The sequence below is a fragment of the Centruroides sculpturatus genome, unplaced genomic scaffold (assembly GCF_000671375.1).
Source record: "Centruroides sculpturatus isolate CEXI.00-Female unplaced genomic scaffold, Cexi_2.0 scaffold56, whole genome shotgun sequence".
Taxonomy (NCBI): domain Eukaryota; kingdom Metazoa; phylum Arthropoda; class Arachnida; order Scorpiones; family Buthidae; genus Centruroides; species Centruroides sculpturatus.
Window position 1 is genome coordinate 706451 of NW_019384586.1, and position 20305 is coordinate 726755.

Consider the following 20305-nt stretch of genomic DNA (forward strand, 5'->3'; position numbering starts at 1 on the left):
GGGTTTTGCAAGCAAACCCTATTTACATTCAATATTTCAATATCCATAGTAATTGTTATTTAACACCTACCACTGAGAATAATGAGAATTGCTGAGAATCAAACAAACTGTTTTTAATTTGATAATTTTTCTGGAACGTTTACAATCGTTCTACAATCGAACCAATAAGCAGAAAGAAATTCGATTTAAAAGGGTTCGAACATTTGGTTAGAAAATCGAAATATATAAAAAATATTTATTAAAATGTCTGAAATGTTATCTGTTTAATACCCCTAAGTACTCAATGAAGACTAAACGTAATTAAAACCAAAAAATCGCATCTAAAATAGTACAGTAGAAACCGTTCTTCCGGTTAAGCCTTAATGCTCTCCCTCTCCACCCCGCGGGTGAATTTCGTAAAATCCCTTCTTAGTGTGCGTTTTCATGACGTACCCTAACTGTGTACCAAATTTCACCTGTAGGTTCTGGAACTTTCTAGAAAAAAGTGGAACGTTCTCATTGAAGCGTCACACATTTTCGAAGTCAACCACTTTCAAACCCCATATCGAGACGCAACCACCATAGTGCACGATGGGAAACTTGGGGCTACTACCACACACAAACACCATTCATGTGAGATGTGTAGTTTTGGCTGCAGAGTGAAATATAGGCGCAAACACGTCCATATATATATAATATATATATATATATATAACACATATATATATATTGCATTGTTCGAATTGTTTAAAACGCTTCGAATTACCACCCCTTTATATAATTGTAGGTTTCGTTCTATATCGGTCTCAAATTGGGGGGGGGGTTATATAGAGTCACGCTTTGATTTTCGCCCTCTAACGATCAAACGGTCATTATCCATTTTCCTTTTTTTTCACAGAAAGTAATTGTTCGTCAGTTCGACGACCGTGTGACGTCACCGATTTATCTGACGTCAGGTCAAACCCCAGTAACCGGCAACGTCACGGACNATTTATTTTGTTTGTACAAAATAAAAAAATAATTTCTAACGATACAATAGTCTTTGTTAGGCTTAACATCGACGAAAATTCAACGCGAAGCGACACGCAACGGAGAAAAATTTCGACATCGGATACGTTAAACTATTTTTTCGTACGTAAATCAGTTATCCGAAATATCAGTTATCCGGACAACCCCAGTCCCCAATTGATTCGGAAAATCGACGCTCTACTGTATTCGAGTATATCCAGGACGTAGCCAAAAAAGTACCGAACACATTAATATCGCGCCAGAATAGTTGCACAAATTTTTAAACATGTCTGTCCGATACGTAAATAGCAAGACATACCGTCTGGTTTTATCATGCCAAGAAGACTTGTCGGGGAAACAAAAATTTAAATGTCGTTAGAGCATTTTTCGAGGTGGAAAAATTGTCGCGTATCGTACGCGATGCCAACTTTTTTTTAGCATCTAAGCCACGGATTATAGACAGGAAATTAGGAAAAATTTTTAGATGATATGATTATTGTCACTAGGTGGTGCATTTATAATATGGCGCCCGGAAAAAGCACACCGTTCTACCCACGAGGTTTCGAGTCACGTTTGATTATGACAACTCGATAAAACAAGAAACTTGGATATAAAATTGTCAGCTTTAAATAAAGTCGTTTCTATTTTAGCGGATTTCGAATTTCGACGAAGTCGTATGCGTACAAATTACGTGGTTTTTGCCGCATGGACTATTTTTTTTCCGAATTAAACAGTTTATTTTGTGGATTTTAAAATGAAAATAAATGAACTACCGATAGAAATAATAGAAATAATATTTTGGAAGCTGGACGCACGCTCGTTAGCTAGAGCTGGGCGAGTGTGTCGTAGTTGGAAGGACGTTGTTGGTAATTTGGAAAACGTTGGAAATGTATGGAAAACGATTTGCCTGAGAGAAATAGCCATTGACGTCATCGAGGAACTTCTGGGAAATAAGTCGATTCCGTCCACGTCTACCGAAGATCGACAATTTAGAATTAATTGGAAAAGTATTTATCAAAAGTGGTTTTGTGGATCAAAAGTGAAATGCTGGACTCATTGGAAGAAACACTTCCCGGCTTTCGAAGCAAATCCGATAAATTGCGTGAAAATTTCCGGTTAAGTATTTATTGTAATATATATAATAATCCTTACATTAAGTTATAATTTACTTCGATTTATGCAGAAAATTCCAGGGACCGAAGAAATCTTCCGTTAACGACAGGTTTTTCTTACGTGCGGATTCTGTTATAGACAAACTCGGCCGTAATTCTGTAAATTAAGTACGATTTTTTAAAATTTCTTAAGCAATCTAAATTAAGAAACGGACGACGATTAAAATATTTTGGTCGATGGCAAAAAAATAAATGGCCGGTAAAATACACGAGTAACGTTCGTGTGGCGCTAGCCTTTTAAAAATAAACTGATATCGGATGACGTTGATTCCGGAAGATGATCGACGTCGGCACGATCGACGCTTCCGGAAAGTTGCCGACGGGGAATACCCTCTAGAGAAGACGACGTCTCAGCCAAATGCGGCCGGAAAAAAGGCTCGATTTACGGAGGGAGCAGAATTGGACGTTCTGCAGTCGGTTGCCAGTTTCGTTGGAAGCGCGAAACGACGCTCGTCCCGCAACTTTGTTTTTTAGACAAACTTTGTATAACAAAATTACAGTAATTTGGAACGTCCACATTACTGATATTAATAAGAAAATTTGTTAATCGATTTCTAATAAAATTCTTTTTGATTATCGATTTTTACATAAAAATTAATCCAGGTAATATACTATTCTAAAAGCATCATCGTTAGAATTTTTCTTTAACTACTAGGATTTCTCCGTTTAGATTAGTGAGTGGTGCTTGATGCATTGGATTTAACAATTTTTCTATTAGATAAACACTACACCAAAATAAGTAAATAAATACAGATATCTCGCAAAATGATTATCCAAGTACTGTGGCCACTTGTCTCGTGCGTTTCGAGAGAGGGACCCAACCATCCGTCGCACTATTTTTGGAGTCTGTAGATGTGATAAGTCCTAGGAACTAATGGTGTTTGAACCAGTTACATATTGAAATTTAAAAAAAAGGAATAGAAATCATATATAAAACTAATACATAAATCTACTTCTAAATATAAATTAAGACCAGTTCATAGAAGAAGAAAAAAGAGGCTCAACAGTTCATATTTCTGAATTTAATTAAATTGAGAAATATGAACTGTTGAGCCTCTTTTTCAAAATTGCAGGGCCATCTTCCTTAATAAATGACAAAAACTTGTTTAATACCACCTAATGTTGCACCATTAATTTTTATATTTTAAGTAAAAAATTATTTAAAAGCATAAAAATTATTTATTGTTTTAAAGTCTCTGTTACTTTAAAAATGCATGTGTTTTATCCTTCCCCAAGAATAATTTTTTTTTTTTTACTATTAAAAATATTGGTTAATGATTTTCTAAATAAAAATTTAGAAGCTTCTGCAAAATATATTTTCTCAATAAATTTATTAAAAATATGAATAATAAATATAATAATAAAAAATATATAAATTCTTACAAAATATCATTGATTCATTAATAATTAATATAATTAATTTATAAGAATAAAATTTTTGTATAAAATAGTTGATGAAAGCTTTGAGTTATATTGTAACTGATTATGCAGTATTTTAAAAAATTTACAAGTCTGTTTTTAATTTTGAGTTTCTTTTAAAGACATTTTAATATTTGACGAATTAACTTGAATGTATACAATAATAAAAACGTCCTATGCAACTTCTACAGGTATATATTATTTTAGCACTTTGTTAAAAAGACTTGAAAAAGTTAATTGTCTGACTGGCTTATTCTATAATGCCAAAATTCCATAAATGAGTCATAGTTTCCATTATCAAAAACTACAGTGATGGCATAGAAATCAAAAGGCAGAAAATTGTAAAGATTAAAATGATTTGCTGATAGAAATGGATAAGAAAGCAAAAGTTAGAAATGATTTTTTTAAATAAAACTTTTCTAGTGTTAGAAAAATGAAAGTTAAATAAATAAATGTAGTATTTACTTTGATATCCAGTTTATTAGCAATATTTACATAAAATTATCCAAATTTTATCATAGTTATGAATTTAATATAAATGGGACAACTTTCTTGATGATTTAGTCTTGTGTTTTGAAGCAAACATCTTTCTCCACCTTGCAAAAAAGTGCAGTCTGTGAGTGATGTAAAAATGTACAAAATTTGCTGTTATAGCAACTCTGTGCCTGACATTTTCACATCCAACTTGCTAGAAATTCACCTGTTCCAAATTCACATGCCTCTTACTAAAAACTTATGATTTCTGCCTCATCTACTTTAAAAACAGAGTATCTAAAGCCGAATCGACAATTGTATATTACAAAATCTGAAAAAATAAAGCAGAAATAATTAAAAACACTACAAAAACAACTTTAAAAATACACCCGTGCTAATGCAACTCTTGCCAATTTAGCCTACCAGATGATCGGAACACTACCCTCAAAAATGGTTGTCCCTAGAACAAAAACAAAGGGAGATAACAATAGCAGCTCCCAAACCATATTACAATATCTAGTAACTATATCATGAACCCATAACCTGATGTCGGCCATTAATTAATTAAAAATTACTCCACGTGCTGTAAATTGCAACCTGTTCTAGTGGGTAGTTCTTATTTTTAAAATGTAAGAAATTAAAATTTTATTCTTATTTTAATTAAATGTTTTTTCAACAATAAATTTGATCATTTTGAATTTTAAAACAAAAATTTATATTAATTATTTAAACTGACTAATAAATGACTATTTATAATTATTTAAATATTAATCTTGAAAGTTTTTAAGTGAATTTATGAATTATAAAATACACTTATAAGAGGTCCAATAAAATGGTGGCCAAAACGTTCAAACATTGAAGCATTTCTTTGCTGGAAATTTTACATTTAGGTGTGATTCTCTATTCTATACTTATACACAAAATATCAACAACAGAAGTGTTGTAATGGTATGAAAGATATAAAGAATGTTGCTTCGTCCTGAAAATATTGTACTTCATTCATTTTATCCAGTAATTCTTCCTTTAAAAAATGGTTAACCAAATATCTAAATTAAAAAAATTTTTTTTGAGCTACTGCCTCTGAATCCCTGTTTTTTGAAGGCAGTCACCCACACTTGCTGCAGCATCCCTTGTGTTTATGAAGGGAATCTCCTGTTTATTTCTTGATCATCTTTATCTGCACCCAGTGAAAAATGACATATTGCCATGAATAATAAATTAGTAGTAATTTCTTATAAAGGTTACTATAGAATAAAACTTTTATTTGCTATGAAACCAAGCAATGTAGAAAGAATGATTATTATAAAATTATTTATTTATTTATTTATTCTGCTTTAACTTGAATTTTAATTTAATGAATTAAAACTTTTAATATTAAATGTTTGTAAAAATTATAAATATCCTTTTAAAACTAAGTACAATACAAAAATATGGTATTTACTGATATTAATTTTTTACTCTCTTAAGCTGTCAATTTTTTAAACTTTAAAACATCAACTCTCTTCAAAGTATTAAATTACAAATGAAAACTTTTTGAATGTATCGCATGCAAATACAATGTGACTTCAGAATTTATTCTAGAGAAAATATAAGAAAATTCTTACTTTCTTGCTTTATTTTCAATAAAAAATAATTGCTTGCTTCAAAGCTATCTTTTACAAATGTTTACATGTTTTACAAATAGAAATATTTGGTTATTAAAAAATAATTTCAATATCAGCTACACGTTTTAAATTGAAATATTCTATAATTTTAAAAATTTTTATTTCTTTTTTGTTCTTTAATATATTGTGGTGTTTTATTAGGAGCAACCTAAAAGATCTTTAAACTTGATCAAAAACGTGTTCAAATAAATTTATATAAATTTATTAATACAAATAATAAATACAAATAAATTTAAACTCTATGTATGTATGTCTCTTTAATCCGAAATTAAGTTCGGTAAACTATCATTACAGCTTTCAGGTTAGACATTTTTTTTTATTGTTTCCACATATGCATTTTGGACTTATATAAATGTTAAGTCCCTCTTCAGTGCAATATTAAAAATTAAATTTAAGCTGCTGGAATGATGAAGTTGGTACTGTTATTATTTCTGAATCCAGTTGGTTTGGTTATAATAAAAGTAATTTCTCTGTGATTTTTAAAAATATTTTATTTCTCAAATAAATTGCATCTGAAATTATATTATGTATTTTAATAATAAAAATTATATTTCAGGTGATTTGATTATAACTGGTCATAGAAATGGAAGTATTTGTGTTTGGAATTGCTATACTGGTACATTATTAGATGTTGTTGGTCAACATTTAGGAATTGTTACAGATATGGTATTGATTAACTTGTTAGATACAGGTAAAGTTTAATTTTATTTTAATGCTATTTTGATTATTTTTCAATTGTAAAGTTTATAACTATACATTATTGGTTTTTTTTAACTGAGAAATATATACAGGAATTTCTTCTTTCATTACATTGGATGAGCAAACAAAAAGTTTACTTGTGAGGATTAAATTTAAAAATGTCATGAACAAGCTGTACTTGTTATTGCTATGAAATATGTCAAAAGAAACACTTAAAAATCTTGATCATATATTTATTATGAAGTTGAGGCTAATATTTGAATCTCTCTACCAGTGTTACTAAATCTAATTCTTGCAAGTAACTTTGATCATCCTATAATTTAATTCCTAATTTGGAACAAATTAAATGAAGAATAAAGAATTATCCAATATTAAAAATTTTTCTTTGTTATAAATTGTTTTTTATAGATTAGGAATTGATAGTGATGAAAGACTTTCTAAGCATTTTCCAGATAATAAAAGTGGATTTATAAATTATTGATTTGAAATGAAATTACAAAATTGAATATATTAAATCTGATACTAAGTATAATATTTATTAAGTAATTTTGTATATATAAATTATAAAATACTAACTATTTATTTATTAACTTAAAAAGTACTTGTTTTTTATTTATTTAAAATTATTGTTCATTCAATACTTTGTATTATATTCAGTATTTTATAATTTAGTATGCTATGAAACGATGTTGGCTATATAATATTTAAAGCTTTAAAATTTTAATGTTACTTTTGAAATATATTCTGTAAATGTGCAAATAGAAATAACCAATTTTATATTATTATTTGTGTTTAGGCATTTGTAAGTTTTAGGGATGGACATATACCACCCACAAATACTTGAATACTAGAAAGTACAGTAATACCCCAACTTACGCGAAACCGGAGTTACGCGATTTTCAAATCTCGTCGATTCATCTTTAGTTTGAGCGCCATGCAACCCTTGATTACTCACTCCCCCCACACTATTGTTCAGCTTACATGTTCGGATGTGTCGCACGGAATCCACACATAGCTACAATTTATTTTGTGTTATTTATTTCTGTGTTTGTTATATCTACGGAGACTCGAGAGACTCTACTATGTCATCCAAACGAAGTAGAACTAATTCTTCCACATCAAATAAGAAAAGAAAAACTTTATCTTTGGAATGTAAAGTTAACATTGGGTATGTTCGTAAAGTCGAACGAGTTAGCGGGAATGAAGTCATCGTTATTCCTATTTCATTAGACTTTTAGAACGATTCGTTACTAACGCATTTAATTCATTTGACTTTACAAACGTACCCATTATTAAAGACTTTGATACAAAAATGAAAATTTGTGAATTGGCAAAGAAGTTTGATCTACCGGAATTGTCGGTCAGAACAATTATAAAAGGCAAAGAAACAATTCTCGAAGCTGTGAAAAATGTTCAGTCTTTAAATTCAAGCATCATTCGTAAACGTCACAGTATTATCGCTGAGATGAAAACAATGTTAAAATTATGGCGTAATAATCAAGTAAATGTGAAAAATTGTAAAATAATTTGTTATACATATGTATTATCTAAGATTTATTAAACATTTTTTTCTAAATTATTGTTTTCTTTAGTCTCCAGCCCCAATTAAAAATTATTTGTATGTATTTATATGCGAAATTATGCCCCAACTTACGCGGTTACCGCTCGGTCCCACCTATCGTGTAAGTTCGGGGTATTACTGTATTCAAGTATTTGAGATTTTGAATATGATGTTGCAAAAATAAATTTGAATACCACAAATACCTCCTGGGCTGCAATTTGAAAAAATTATAGACCTATAAATTCCCATTGTTGTCCGTCTGGTATCTGTGTGTTGCATGTCCTTCCTTTATCTTGAGAATGGTGTTAGACTGATGAAAGTCAAGACCAGATATGGAATACTTAGGGGCAGGAGGCCCCAATTAATTATATATGAGCTTTCAGTCTAGACCAGAAGTAACATGATATCAATTTTAAAATTTTCCCCCAAATGGAGCTACACAGATGATCAGCAAGACTGTTGTTATTGGGGAAAATATGATGTACAGGAGCAAGACACTACTAATTTGAGATGGAGAACATATATTTTAAATTAAATAAATTAAGAATATGATTAAAAATTGCAGCTTGGCATTGTGACAATTTCACAATATATAATTGCTTGTTTAAAAAACAAATTTAAATTATTTTATGAAATTATTGATGATGATGTCTTAACATCTTTTATACGAGGCATGTTTTTTATGTAAGTACTGTTTTGATATTAAAAAAAACAATTTTTTAGCAATTTTTTTAACAATTTTATTCTTACATGAAAGCCTGTACCTTAATCTATTTTCCACATAATTTCCTTCAATATTAAGGCACTTATCATATCGTACAACCAGCTTCTGAATTCTATCCTCGAACAAACCTGGCACTTGATTTGCCAACCACTGCAGCACAGCCATTTTGACATCATCAATGTGCACTGACCACCTAGATGCTTTTTCAAGTGGAGGAACAAGTGGTAGTCACTAAGTGCTAGATCAGGGCTGTACAGAGGGTGATCAAGTTGTTTTCAGTCATATGATGTAATAAGGTCTTGGGTTTGTTGGGCCACATGCGGATGGGCATTGTCATGAAACAAAATAATCCCCTTACTGAGCTTGCCATGCCTTTTATTTTGGATGACTAAATTATAAAGCATCTGTTATCTTGAACTTTTGTATCAACTTTCTGCACCAAGTCTTCAGTAATGACAGATGGTTGTCCACTATGCTCCTCGTCATGGACATTAGTATGGCCATCTTTAAATGCTCTAAGCCATTTTCTTACCATTTCATTGTGCATAACGTTTTGTCCATACACCTCACTAATTTTCCGATGAATGTCAGCCACTTTCACATCTATTGCATCAAGAAAATGAATCACCACGCGTACTTCACAATTGGCGGAATTTTCAATTGTGTGAGGCATTTTAAACACACACAAACAAAAGTAAAACAAATGAATGTTTCCGTAATGGTGTCTGTGGTTAGCCAACAGATGTAGGTACTCAGTGCACATTCGCGGAACACCAACCGCAGCACTGCAGCTGCCCTATTTTAAAATGGTACTTACTTAAAAATTAATCCTCGTATTTCATAAATTTAAATATAATACTATGCATACTTTAAAATAACTTAAATATTTTTATTTCGTAATAGATGTTTTTGAAATTGAACAAATTAAATGTTTCCATCATCATGTGATATCAATTTCATCAGATCATCAGATTCTGTTGTCTCCTTTACTTGGTGAAAATTCTGAAGTTAATAATAAATTAACAATAAAGTATCATAGTGAGTGCTTGGAAAATATAAAGTAAGTGATTATCAGTTTTTGTTTTTCAAATCTTCATATATTTTATTAATTAAAATGATTGCATTTGATTGCAATCATTTTAATTAATTTTAATTAATTCAACTTAGATTGAAATGATTGCATTTGATATATCTAAATACTTTTTATTACAGGGTCTTTCACATTTTTCCATCAGGACATACACACATTTCACATTTCAAAATTAAATTATTCAAAAAGTATAATTGTAATTCAATTAAAATCAAATTAATTAAGTAGTAAATGGAATATAAAATACAATTTCTAACCAAACCATGGATGAAGAAGTTGCTAGAATCACATACCTTCAGACACAATTGCACCTCTTCATAGAGAATACTTTACAGAAAAATCTTGTAAATCCCAGAGAGAATCCAACATTTGAAAAGGAAATAACAATTTGTCATGTCTACCATTTGAAAATAATGAACTATTTTGATACTACATATTGTAGCCAGTGCAACCACATATAAAGCAACAAACATCGTGCAAATAAATTTTATAATAATAAGTGTCTGAAATTGTATCAAAACAAGTATATTTCATCATATATCCATTATATTACTGTCAGTTAGTATTCTGACATGAAACTAATTCATAAAATAATTAATGAACAGTCATAAAATTTACAAAGCTTTGTGTTCTTGTACTAATGATTTATGCTTTATGATGTAGGGTTAAGATTAGGGTTTCTTATTTCTCTGTCTTTTGCTTGTCTTGGGATTCTGGGATAAAAGTGAACTGTTTCCCAGGATCCTAGGATATAATTAATTATTTTTAAAAAATATCTTGAAATCAAATGATATCATTATTTTTCATTTTTTAAAGTAATTTAAGTGTTTTGCAACCTCCAAAATCATATTAATAATGATGTGTAAAATATGTATTAAAAATATCTTTGAATTATGTAGAAAATTCACAAATAGAAAAAAATTTGTTAAAGTTTGTTCGAAACTGCTTATAACAAAAATTGCCTACGAATTGAGTTAAAAATTTAAAGAAAAAAACTGAACTTTGATCAAACTTCTAACTTAGAAAATGATATTTTTTATTTAAATAAAACATAATACAAATATTACTGTAAATTTTTATAATGAGATTTTAAGAAACAAAGATGGTCGATACTCCGATCACTCAATCTGGTTCTTAATTTGGTAATAAAAAGTCCTGCTGCCGAGAATGTCCTTTCTGATTCAATCAATGTGGGTGGAATCGTTTTTAACGCATTTAACAGAAGACAAATGTTGTGTGTTTTTTCACCTGTAGCCTCAAAGATTTCTATTTCATTCTCGAGATGTGTTTCAGTACTGCTTTTGCTGTCTACTTTTCTTGATCCGTCTACCTCAGCTTCTTTGATAGTAGCATTTCAGCTAAAGTTACTGCAGATGAGCTTGCAACATCTGGTACTTGATCTGTACCACTGGAGGTAGAATCAATAGATACTCCAAAAAGACAATCTAACATCTGTTTTGCTGATAAAATTAACATAGTCTTGGTTGGTAAGGCTGGCAAACTTTTTTCACTCGGAAAAGTTGAAACTTTTCCATAATTCTTTCCACTATTGAGATATTGTATGAGGCCAGTCAGTTTTACATTTCTTCTCTCTGCTATGCGTCGAATAAACGACTCTTTTAGTCTTCTTGAAAAAGGTGTGTTTAGTTGATTTAACTCATTTACAATAAAAGAAAAAATACCTTCCGATGAAAGTAAAGTCGATCCTCTGTTGCCAAGCTTTTCTGCTCCAGCTTTTAATGGCTGCAGCAATGCCACGATGTCACGAATTACACGAATTACAGCAACTTCTTGTTTGTCAAGATCAAAATTGTCCGTATCTTTATTACAGTCAATGATTGCTTTCAATATGGATGATCTTATTTTAATAAATTGCTCTAATATGGCTAAAAGGCTATTCCATCGGGTTTTGGAATCCAGAAATAAGTGCAAATTTTTTCCATGTTCCTGTTCAATGTATTTTTGTAAGATGTTATTCTTTAAAGGTGATTTGCGAAAAAATTTTGCTATTTTTCTAACCTTACTAATGATTTGAGAACAGACAATTTCAATTCAAATGAAATATCTATATCGAAAGAACCTTCAGCCAAATGCTCACACAAAACACTTTCAAAATCAATACTATAACTGAAGTCTTCTTCATCTTTCTTTATATCGTCACTGTGCTCTTCATCTTCAGTTTGAATTTCTTCAGAAAGAGGGACTGCTACTGAAATGGTTGACTTTTTGTACAAAACATCACATACCGCTAAATGAATTCCGTGTGCATAACATAACTGATGCTCACATTCAATTAATCTTCCAAATTTCACCATTACAGCTGCACCATCAGTAACACAAGCCACCACGTGTTTTTCTAAAGATATGTGAAATTCTTTTAACTTTTCTTTGATTACTTGGACAGTAGTTTCTGCAGGTAGAACATTGGAAATCTTCACCATTCCTAAGTTCCAAAATGTTCCGTCACTTTTATGTATGTTTATATTTAAATACCAGCAATTGTTTAGTGAAATATATTCATCCAAGGATAAACTAAACCTTGATCCTGCATTTATTTGGCTATCAATTTCAGAACATAATCGTTGTTTGATTTGTTTGTGATGTGAATGGATGAGATCTATTACATGTGATGGATTTTTTGGTAAAGTGTATCCTCTGTCTGTCAATGATTTTCTGATGAACTCAATTTTTGTAATAGAGTTGGTGGTTTAATGCCATCTAAAGTCGCAAGTTTTGTTACTCTTTCTTCACATGTTTCTTCCTTAATAAAAAGCGATGGTAAGGTTTGTTGAGAGGCTAATTGCTTACTACTAGTTGCTCCAATTTCCTTGGCTGTGTGCTTAGTACTAGTGACAGATAATTTGTCAATATTATGCTTGTTACGCAGATGTCTGATAAGGCCGCTTGTTGAAAAACCTTTACACTTTATCTGTGTTTTACATTCATTACAGGTTGCAAATTCTTGTTTCAAATCCTTAACGAAATATTTCCAAATGATTCTGACATTCTTGATTAAAGGGATTGGTTATGAACAAAATAAATGATAAATTATAACATAGTATAAATGTGGATAATAGGCGATTACAGGAAAATCCTTGAGTTAACTCGCAGCTCACAAATTCACAATATAAAGGAAGTGTGACATATGCACAATTTATAAATCATTTCTACTTTCACTTATTCACATCAGATTTGTTAAATTTTACAGGATTGTATTATCTTTCAACTTCAGGGTAGTAAAGCTTTGTTTATTTTCTCCTGCGAAAGTAATAGACTCTACCAGTCCCCCACTTTGAACGACAACAAAGTGCTAATCGTTTTATTATTTTGTTTTCAAAAACTCTCTTATCTGTCAGTAGTGAGTTAAATGACTAACAAATTGTTTTTGCACTGGGGGGAATGTTTTCTTTTAAATTTAACAACTAGTATTGACAGTAATGAAGTCTATAATTTTATTTTTAATAATTTAAAAAATATTGATAAAATTGCCAAATAAATGTTTGGGTCACAATTACTAAATGGTATTGCTACGTAATAAACATAGATTTTAATTGTTGCAAAATTGAAAGTATTAAATTTGTAAATAGCGTCCCAACTGAATAAAGTAATGAATAATCTGCCAAGTATTGAATAATGTCACCGTAGTGTGTCTGTAAAAAAGCAAAGTAAACTACAACACGGTTTCATCAGAATCAAAAGTATTAAATTTCTTATCGTGTTATGATCGCGAGACAGCACAGCGATAACACCGAGCGAGAAAATCGCGTTGTCAAAAAAGCTACAATAACTTATTTGAAATTAATTGGGATTGGGCCGGTCATTGAAACCAGGAGAAAAAGATAGAATGTGTAGTATTATGGTAAAGGTTAAACATTCTACATTGTTACTTTATTCAATTGTAATTGTGCTCGTAATAATCGCGAGAATACAGAGCTCACTCTTCCGGAGAATTCACTGCAGGTAGTAAGGTATTGTTTTTTGCAAAATTTCTGTAAAAAAAAAAATATATATATATAGATATATTTTTAAAACCTCTGTTGGAATCACTTCAGAACGTATCAATTGAGGATTACTACAAAACCTGCAGTTCAACAATTATTTATTTTTGAGACATATAAACAAAAAAAAACTAATAAGCAGGCTTAAATTAATAAATAGAAATGCATTCTGACAGTTTATGAGTTAATTATACTTTCTATTTGTAAAATTTCTTCAACCTTAACACAAAATAAGAAAAAAGTGAACTTTTAAAAAATTTGCAGGATTTCCCGGGGTAAAAAACCAGCCAGGATCTCGTTTGAGAAACCCTAGTTAAGATTATATAAGATAACTTCATATAAATAATTTTGTAATTTACAGAATGCATTATTTATGATAAATTTATAACATTATTTTAAAGAGAGAATATTTTTTTATTTCAGAATATTTAATAATAAAATTGTAGTCAGCGCTATGGACAACACAATTTCTTTTTGGGAAATTTTTGTGGACGAAGAGAAAATTGTACAAATTAAATTAAAGCAAGCAATTCCTGGACCTGTGCATATACTCAGGTGGATAGGATTTTGGAGAAATGAAGTATAAAAATATAATTTTTTAAATATATCTATTGGTTTCTATGATCTTTGAGATCACAATAAAATAACTGTCAAGCTTTACATTAATAAATGTGATGAAATGTATACTGAATGATCACTGCATTAGAAACACCATGCCAGCACCATCTTCGAAGTGGTAAAGATATGTTGTGGAGGCTCACCAGTATGTGGTAAGCAGGAATTTTGCTGGTTCAGGTTATAAAAGGGAATCTAATATATTATCTAACTTCACATATTTATTTAAATTCTACATACATTGATATACTGAGATACAAACATAAATATGTAACAATGTCCTGTAATTCACTGTAGTTATGACCTGTTGACTTGTAATTTGCATAGTAGAAGGCAATAGTTGCCAGTCATGGGCAGACAGATGACTTGAGTGACTTTGAGCATGGATAGATCATTGGGGTCTGGAGGGAGCGTGCCAATATTTCTGAAATAGCTGCAGTCATTGATTGTTCTCGTATCATGGTGTCCAGGATGTATCACAAGTGGATGAATCACTCACAAACATCCACCAGAAGGTCGTGTGTGACCAGCCACATGCGATTGATCCCAGAAGCATTGTGTGTCAAGATTGGTATCTGAACAAAGATGTGCCACAGTGGAATGCCTTACCTGCTAGTACAACAGTGGACAAGGCATATTTTGACAATGACCGTGTAGCATATCTTACTTCAGCTGGGGTTTAATAGCTGTTGACCTGTATGTGCCTCTTTTGACCATATGCCATTGCAAACATCTCACATGGGCAAGGAAAAGGCATCATTGGACCTCGGACCTATGGAAAAAGGTTGTCTTGAGTGACAAATCCTGTTTCATACTGAACTGTGCTGGTGGTAGCAGTGTCATGGTCTGGGGAGCATTCTGTTAGAAAGGCCTAGGGCTTTTATCCCACAATCCATGAATAGTGAATGATACAGGGACCTGTTAGATGATCTCCAGGCCTGGAGATACAGGTACAGATGATCACCTAACAGGTCCCTGTACGTTTCCTTACAACAATGTCATGGTTCAAGGTGATAATGCACTGTGCCATCAGGCAAGGCTCACTCAGGAATAGTTGAAGGAATATGACAATGGTTTCCAAACTCACCAGACTGCAATCCTATTGAACAAGTTTTAGGATATGCTGGAAAGTGTGGTGAAATAGGCATCAACTCCTTTGCAAATGTGCACTAACTGACAAAACTGCTCAACAGGTTTGGGTCTAGTTAAGAATAGAAGATGTTTGGTGTTTGGTAGTCCATGCATGACATTTACAAGCCACAATCACTCAGAAAGGTGGACCAACCTGTTATTAGGCAGGTGTTCCTAATGTAGTGATTGTTCGGTATATACTAATTCAACAATTAGATTTTATCTGACAAATATTTTTGTATATTTGTCAGATAAAATCTAATATAAAATTATTAAAAATTTTATTTAATGTATATATAGTTTATAAAAATTTTGAAAAACTGGTTTGCATAATCATTTCTGTTTTAATTACTATACTGTGAAATTCAAGTTTAATATTAAAAAATTCTGCATTTTGAAGTGAATCTAATTAGTTTAAATGAAATATAAATGCTATAAAAGCCTTTCTTGGAATTTAACTTAATAAATACAGGGTGATTCAAGTCAGAAATTTTAAAAAATTAATAACTCACAAACTATTTACAGTAAGATGATGTAGTTTTCATGAAAATGTGTAGAAAGAAGCGGAATTTTTATGTGTAATAAAAATTTTAGTACCAAAATAGTTACATTTCTTGCCATAGATGATGTTTCATAAGATTACATAATTTCTGTAGTTGTTACTAATAGCTTACAGTAAGAACGTTTTTATTTTTTATTTGTATTTTTAGAATGCTTTCAATTTCCCTCATCTATGGCAAGAAATGTAACTATTTTGCTACTAAAATTTTTATTACATATAAAAAAATCCCACTTCTTTCTAAACATTTCTGTGAAAACCACATCATCTTACTGTAAATAGTTTGTGAGTTATTAATTTTTAAAATGTCTGTGACTTTTGAATCACCTGTATATTGTCAATATCTAGATTCAAAATTCATTGAAGTTTTTCTTTTTAATGTGAAGGCAATGTCTAAATGGCAAGAAATTCTCTCTCTAAGAAGCATTGTAATGTTTTATAGGGTTGGCAACTAAGTGATTGCGGATTTTGTCAATAGGTGGCCTTAACACATTTTTTTGCTTTGTCATCGTGTTCAAAGCATTTAACCTGTATTGTTTTCTTGTTGTTTGGACTTCCACCTTTAATTTAGTAAAAAAATTGTATCGATTAGTTATTTAGTTTTGTTTTTATCCCAATTTAAAAATGGAAGAACAAGACGTGCATTTCAGACATATTTTATTGTATTATTTCTGAAAAGGCAAGATTGCATCACAAGCACACAGGAAGTTATGTGCCGTATAAGGGAATGAAGCCTCGAAAGAAAGGCAGTGTCAAAATTGGTTTGCCAAATTTCGTTCTGGTGATTTTTCACTGAAAAATACTCAATGATCTGGCCGTCCAGTTGAAGTTGATGAGACCCCATATCAAAGCCATTATCAATTCAGATCGTCATAGCACAACGCGTGAGATTGCACAGAAGCTCAATGTATCACATACATGCATTAAAAAAAAATTAAAACAGCTTGGCTATGTCAAGAAACTGGATTTATGGGTCCCTCATTTTAAGGAAATTCATTTGATGCAACGCATTAGCATCTGTGATTCACTTCTGAAATGCAAAGAGATTGATCCATTTCTGAAATGACTGATTACTGCTGACGAAAAGTGGATAGTTTATAGCAAAGTTAATCGGAAAAGATCGTGGGTGATGCGAGATGAACCAGCCCAAATGACACCAAAAGCTGAGATTCACCAAAAAAAGATTATGCTGTCAGTTTGGTGGGATTATAAAGGAATTCTGTACTTTGAACTTTTACCAAGAAACCAAACGATTAATTCAAATGTGTACGTTCAACAACTCGCCAAATTAAGTGATGCAGTTCAAGAAAAGCAGCCAGAATTGTCAAATTGTAAGGATGTTGTTTTCCAGCATGATAATGCAAAGCCCCACACATCTTTGGTCACTCGCCAAAAATTATTGAAGCTAAGTTGGGATGTGTTGTCACATCCACCATATAGCCCTGACCTTGCACCTTCAAATTACCATTTATTTCACTCCATGCAGAACTCCTTAAATGGTAAAATTTTTAATGACGCTGATGATGTAAAAACACATTTAATTCAGTTTTTTGCTGGCAAAAATCAGAAGTTTTATGAACATGGAATTATGACACTGCCTGAAAGATGGCAAGAGGTCATTGACAAAAATGCACAATACCTAATTGAATAAAGTTATATTTTTAAGCAAAAATTTTGAATTTTCCTTCTTATTTAAAATCCACAATCACTTAGTTGCCAATCCTATATAATAAATTTTTATTTAATCTGACTTAAGACTTTTAAAGATAAATTCGTGGATGCCATTTATATTATGTAAATGTCAATTAATGCAATTTTTATTAATTTGATTTAAATAATTGCAACACATACCAAAAAATGGTAGTAGTGTCTTTTCTGCATGCTCATTTAAATATTGCAACCAAATCGTCAATGATTTGTGTTGTGACATTTAATGATGCAGGCTGTTTTGATGCCACTAACTTCTGAATTGGTAGTTCTGTTGCCGATTGGTTGGGTCATCAAGGTCATCAACTTTCTTTAACATAGGAAGTATGAGGAGTCGACCATATCTCTCTCTCTCTCTTTAAACTATGGTCGGCTCTTGCAGAATAGAATGTTCAACAACCAAGTCATCGTATATGCAATTGTGGGTTTGAAATTCTATTTGTGGACCAAATTGTTCAAAAATCAAGGCGTTCAAAAACCAAAGATTGACTGTACCAAATTAAGATTCTTCATATTCAAATATAGCATGAATAGTTTACTGTATTAATAGTTTTAAATTTAGATATAGTTTTAGATATTAAATTTATACATATATAAAATATGACATTATGTTTTTATAACTTATAATACTTAGTAAAACTGAAACAACTACTTCACATTTTTCATTAGAATTCATAGATTCATTGTATTAAAAATCAGATTGCTAATGTTTTATCACAATTAAACTATATTTAATGCTGACGAAGCACAGCAATAAGTTCTAAATATCTCATTATGTAATAAACTGATCATTGATCTTTGATCTTTGATGTATTTACTGATATAATAAAAGCATAGTAACAATTTATGTTCTGTGCAAAACAGAAATTCTGGAACCTTTGGTATTGAATTTTTTTATTCTGCATGTTTATCATTGTAGTGAATGAATAATGATTAACATTTACAACTAATTACTTTACCATCATTGTTAATAATCAAATTCCATTTTATGTGAAAATAAAACATTATGAAATTTTAAAAATGTGCATGTAGAAAATTTCTTATGGCAATGCTAATATCATTCATAATATCATGTACAATCATGCATGATATTGTGGATTTTAATTTTAATTGTGGATAATTTAGTGCTATGGTTTTTGATCTCTTTCTAACCAAAATAGATTATCAACAGAATTTAAAACTCTATTTTATTTTGACAAATATATTTTTATTATAGAAATCACAAATTATAAAATTTAATGCAATATGAAGTTAATGTTGATTAAAAATTTTCTATCAATTTTTCAGATATTTTGTGTGTGTCAAAATGGAATGTTTGAAGTATTTTCACTTGACAAAAATGAATGGATGCCTTCTGAACTGAAAACTTTTTATAATTATTCATTTAATATCTGTGATCTTAATCGATGCATAAGTAATTCAATATTATTTAGAAGAGGCATGGTTTTCATATTTTGTAGTAAGTATTATTTTTGTTGTTAAAAATTTCAATTTATTATATAGTAATTTCTTTATTAAATATATTTTTTGAAGAAACAAGAGAATTAAAATTTTTAAATTCTACCATTATATTACAATAACCTTTTATTTATCATAATAGTAAGCACTGTGTAAATAACAGTGTTGTTGTAAGTTGAAAAAAGTTATAGATGGCATACTGTTTATTAGAAGAAATATGGTATATTGCATTATCAAATTCAATGAAGAGATTTTTTTAGAGAATTAAAATCTCAAGAATTATATTTAATAATGATTAAAGTTAAGTAATATATCATTGCAATAGTACTGTTATAAAGAGTCATGCTTCATCTCTATTTTTCTAATAATTCTCAACAAAAATCTGTTTAGTTCATTTTTTTGTCAATTTCTAATTTGCTAATTAAAGCTGATTTTCATTTGAATTTCTGTATTTTAATTGGTGTTTCAAATAATTCAAATCAGGATCAGCTTGAGAGATGTCTGTTTAGAAATATCAGAAGAGTAGACAATTCTATATTTCTTCTATATCATTTCATATTAGTTAAATAAAAGAATAAAAAACAAATGTTGTAAAATAATAATGTTGCTGGGAAAACTCAATTCAAATTGCATTATTATGATTGAGAATCAGTAATTTTTGTTCAACTGATATATGTTACTTCATGTCAAATTTTTCCTTTAGTTTACATAATAGTAAAAATATTGATTACATTTATATTCTTGTAAAAAAGGGCTGGCAGAAATTACAATTTAATAAAGTAAAATTTCATTACAAATACTAGTCGTATCTTGCTTGCTTGCCATGTCCAATCACCTGGAACAACCATTCTTCACTGCAGAGATGACCTTTCTTTGTAGGCTTCAGCTCTGCACAAATATGTAAAATAGTCTAAAATGTCCACAGGTGACAATCCTGACAGGTACATTTATATTCTTAAAAATTTATACTTAATGAAAATTTTTCCCTTCATAATCTGTTTTCACAGTCATCATTGAGGATTCAAAATATGTAAAAGTTCACTTCCA

General features: G+C 30.4%; 1 protein-coding gene across 3 annotated transcripts in view; it reads left to right on the top strand.

Moving 5' to 3' along the window:
* The first annotated feature begins 1508 nt into the window (after nt 1-1508).
* The window catches only part of LOC111624616 (F-box/WD repeat-containing protein 11-like), a 28879-nt gene continuing 10082 nt past the window's right edge, over nt 1509-20305 (top strand). For all 3 annotated transcript variants that reach the window (XM_023367518.1, XM_023367519.1, XM_023367520.1), the window contains exons 1-5: nt 1509-2102; nt 6273-6407; nt 9604-9760; nt 14212-14368; nt 19088-19259. In XM_023367518.1, coding sequence (XP_023223286.1) covers nt 1742-2102; nt 6273-6407; nt 9604-9760; nt 14212-14368; nt 19088-19259 — 982 coding nt within the window. In that variant the 5' untranslated portion in view covers nt 1509-1741. The remainder of the gene's footprint in view (nt 2103-6272; nt 6408-9603; nt 9761-14211; nt 14369-19087; nt 19260-20305) is intronic.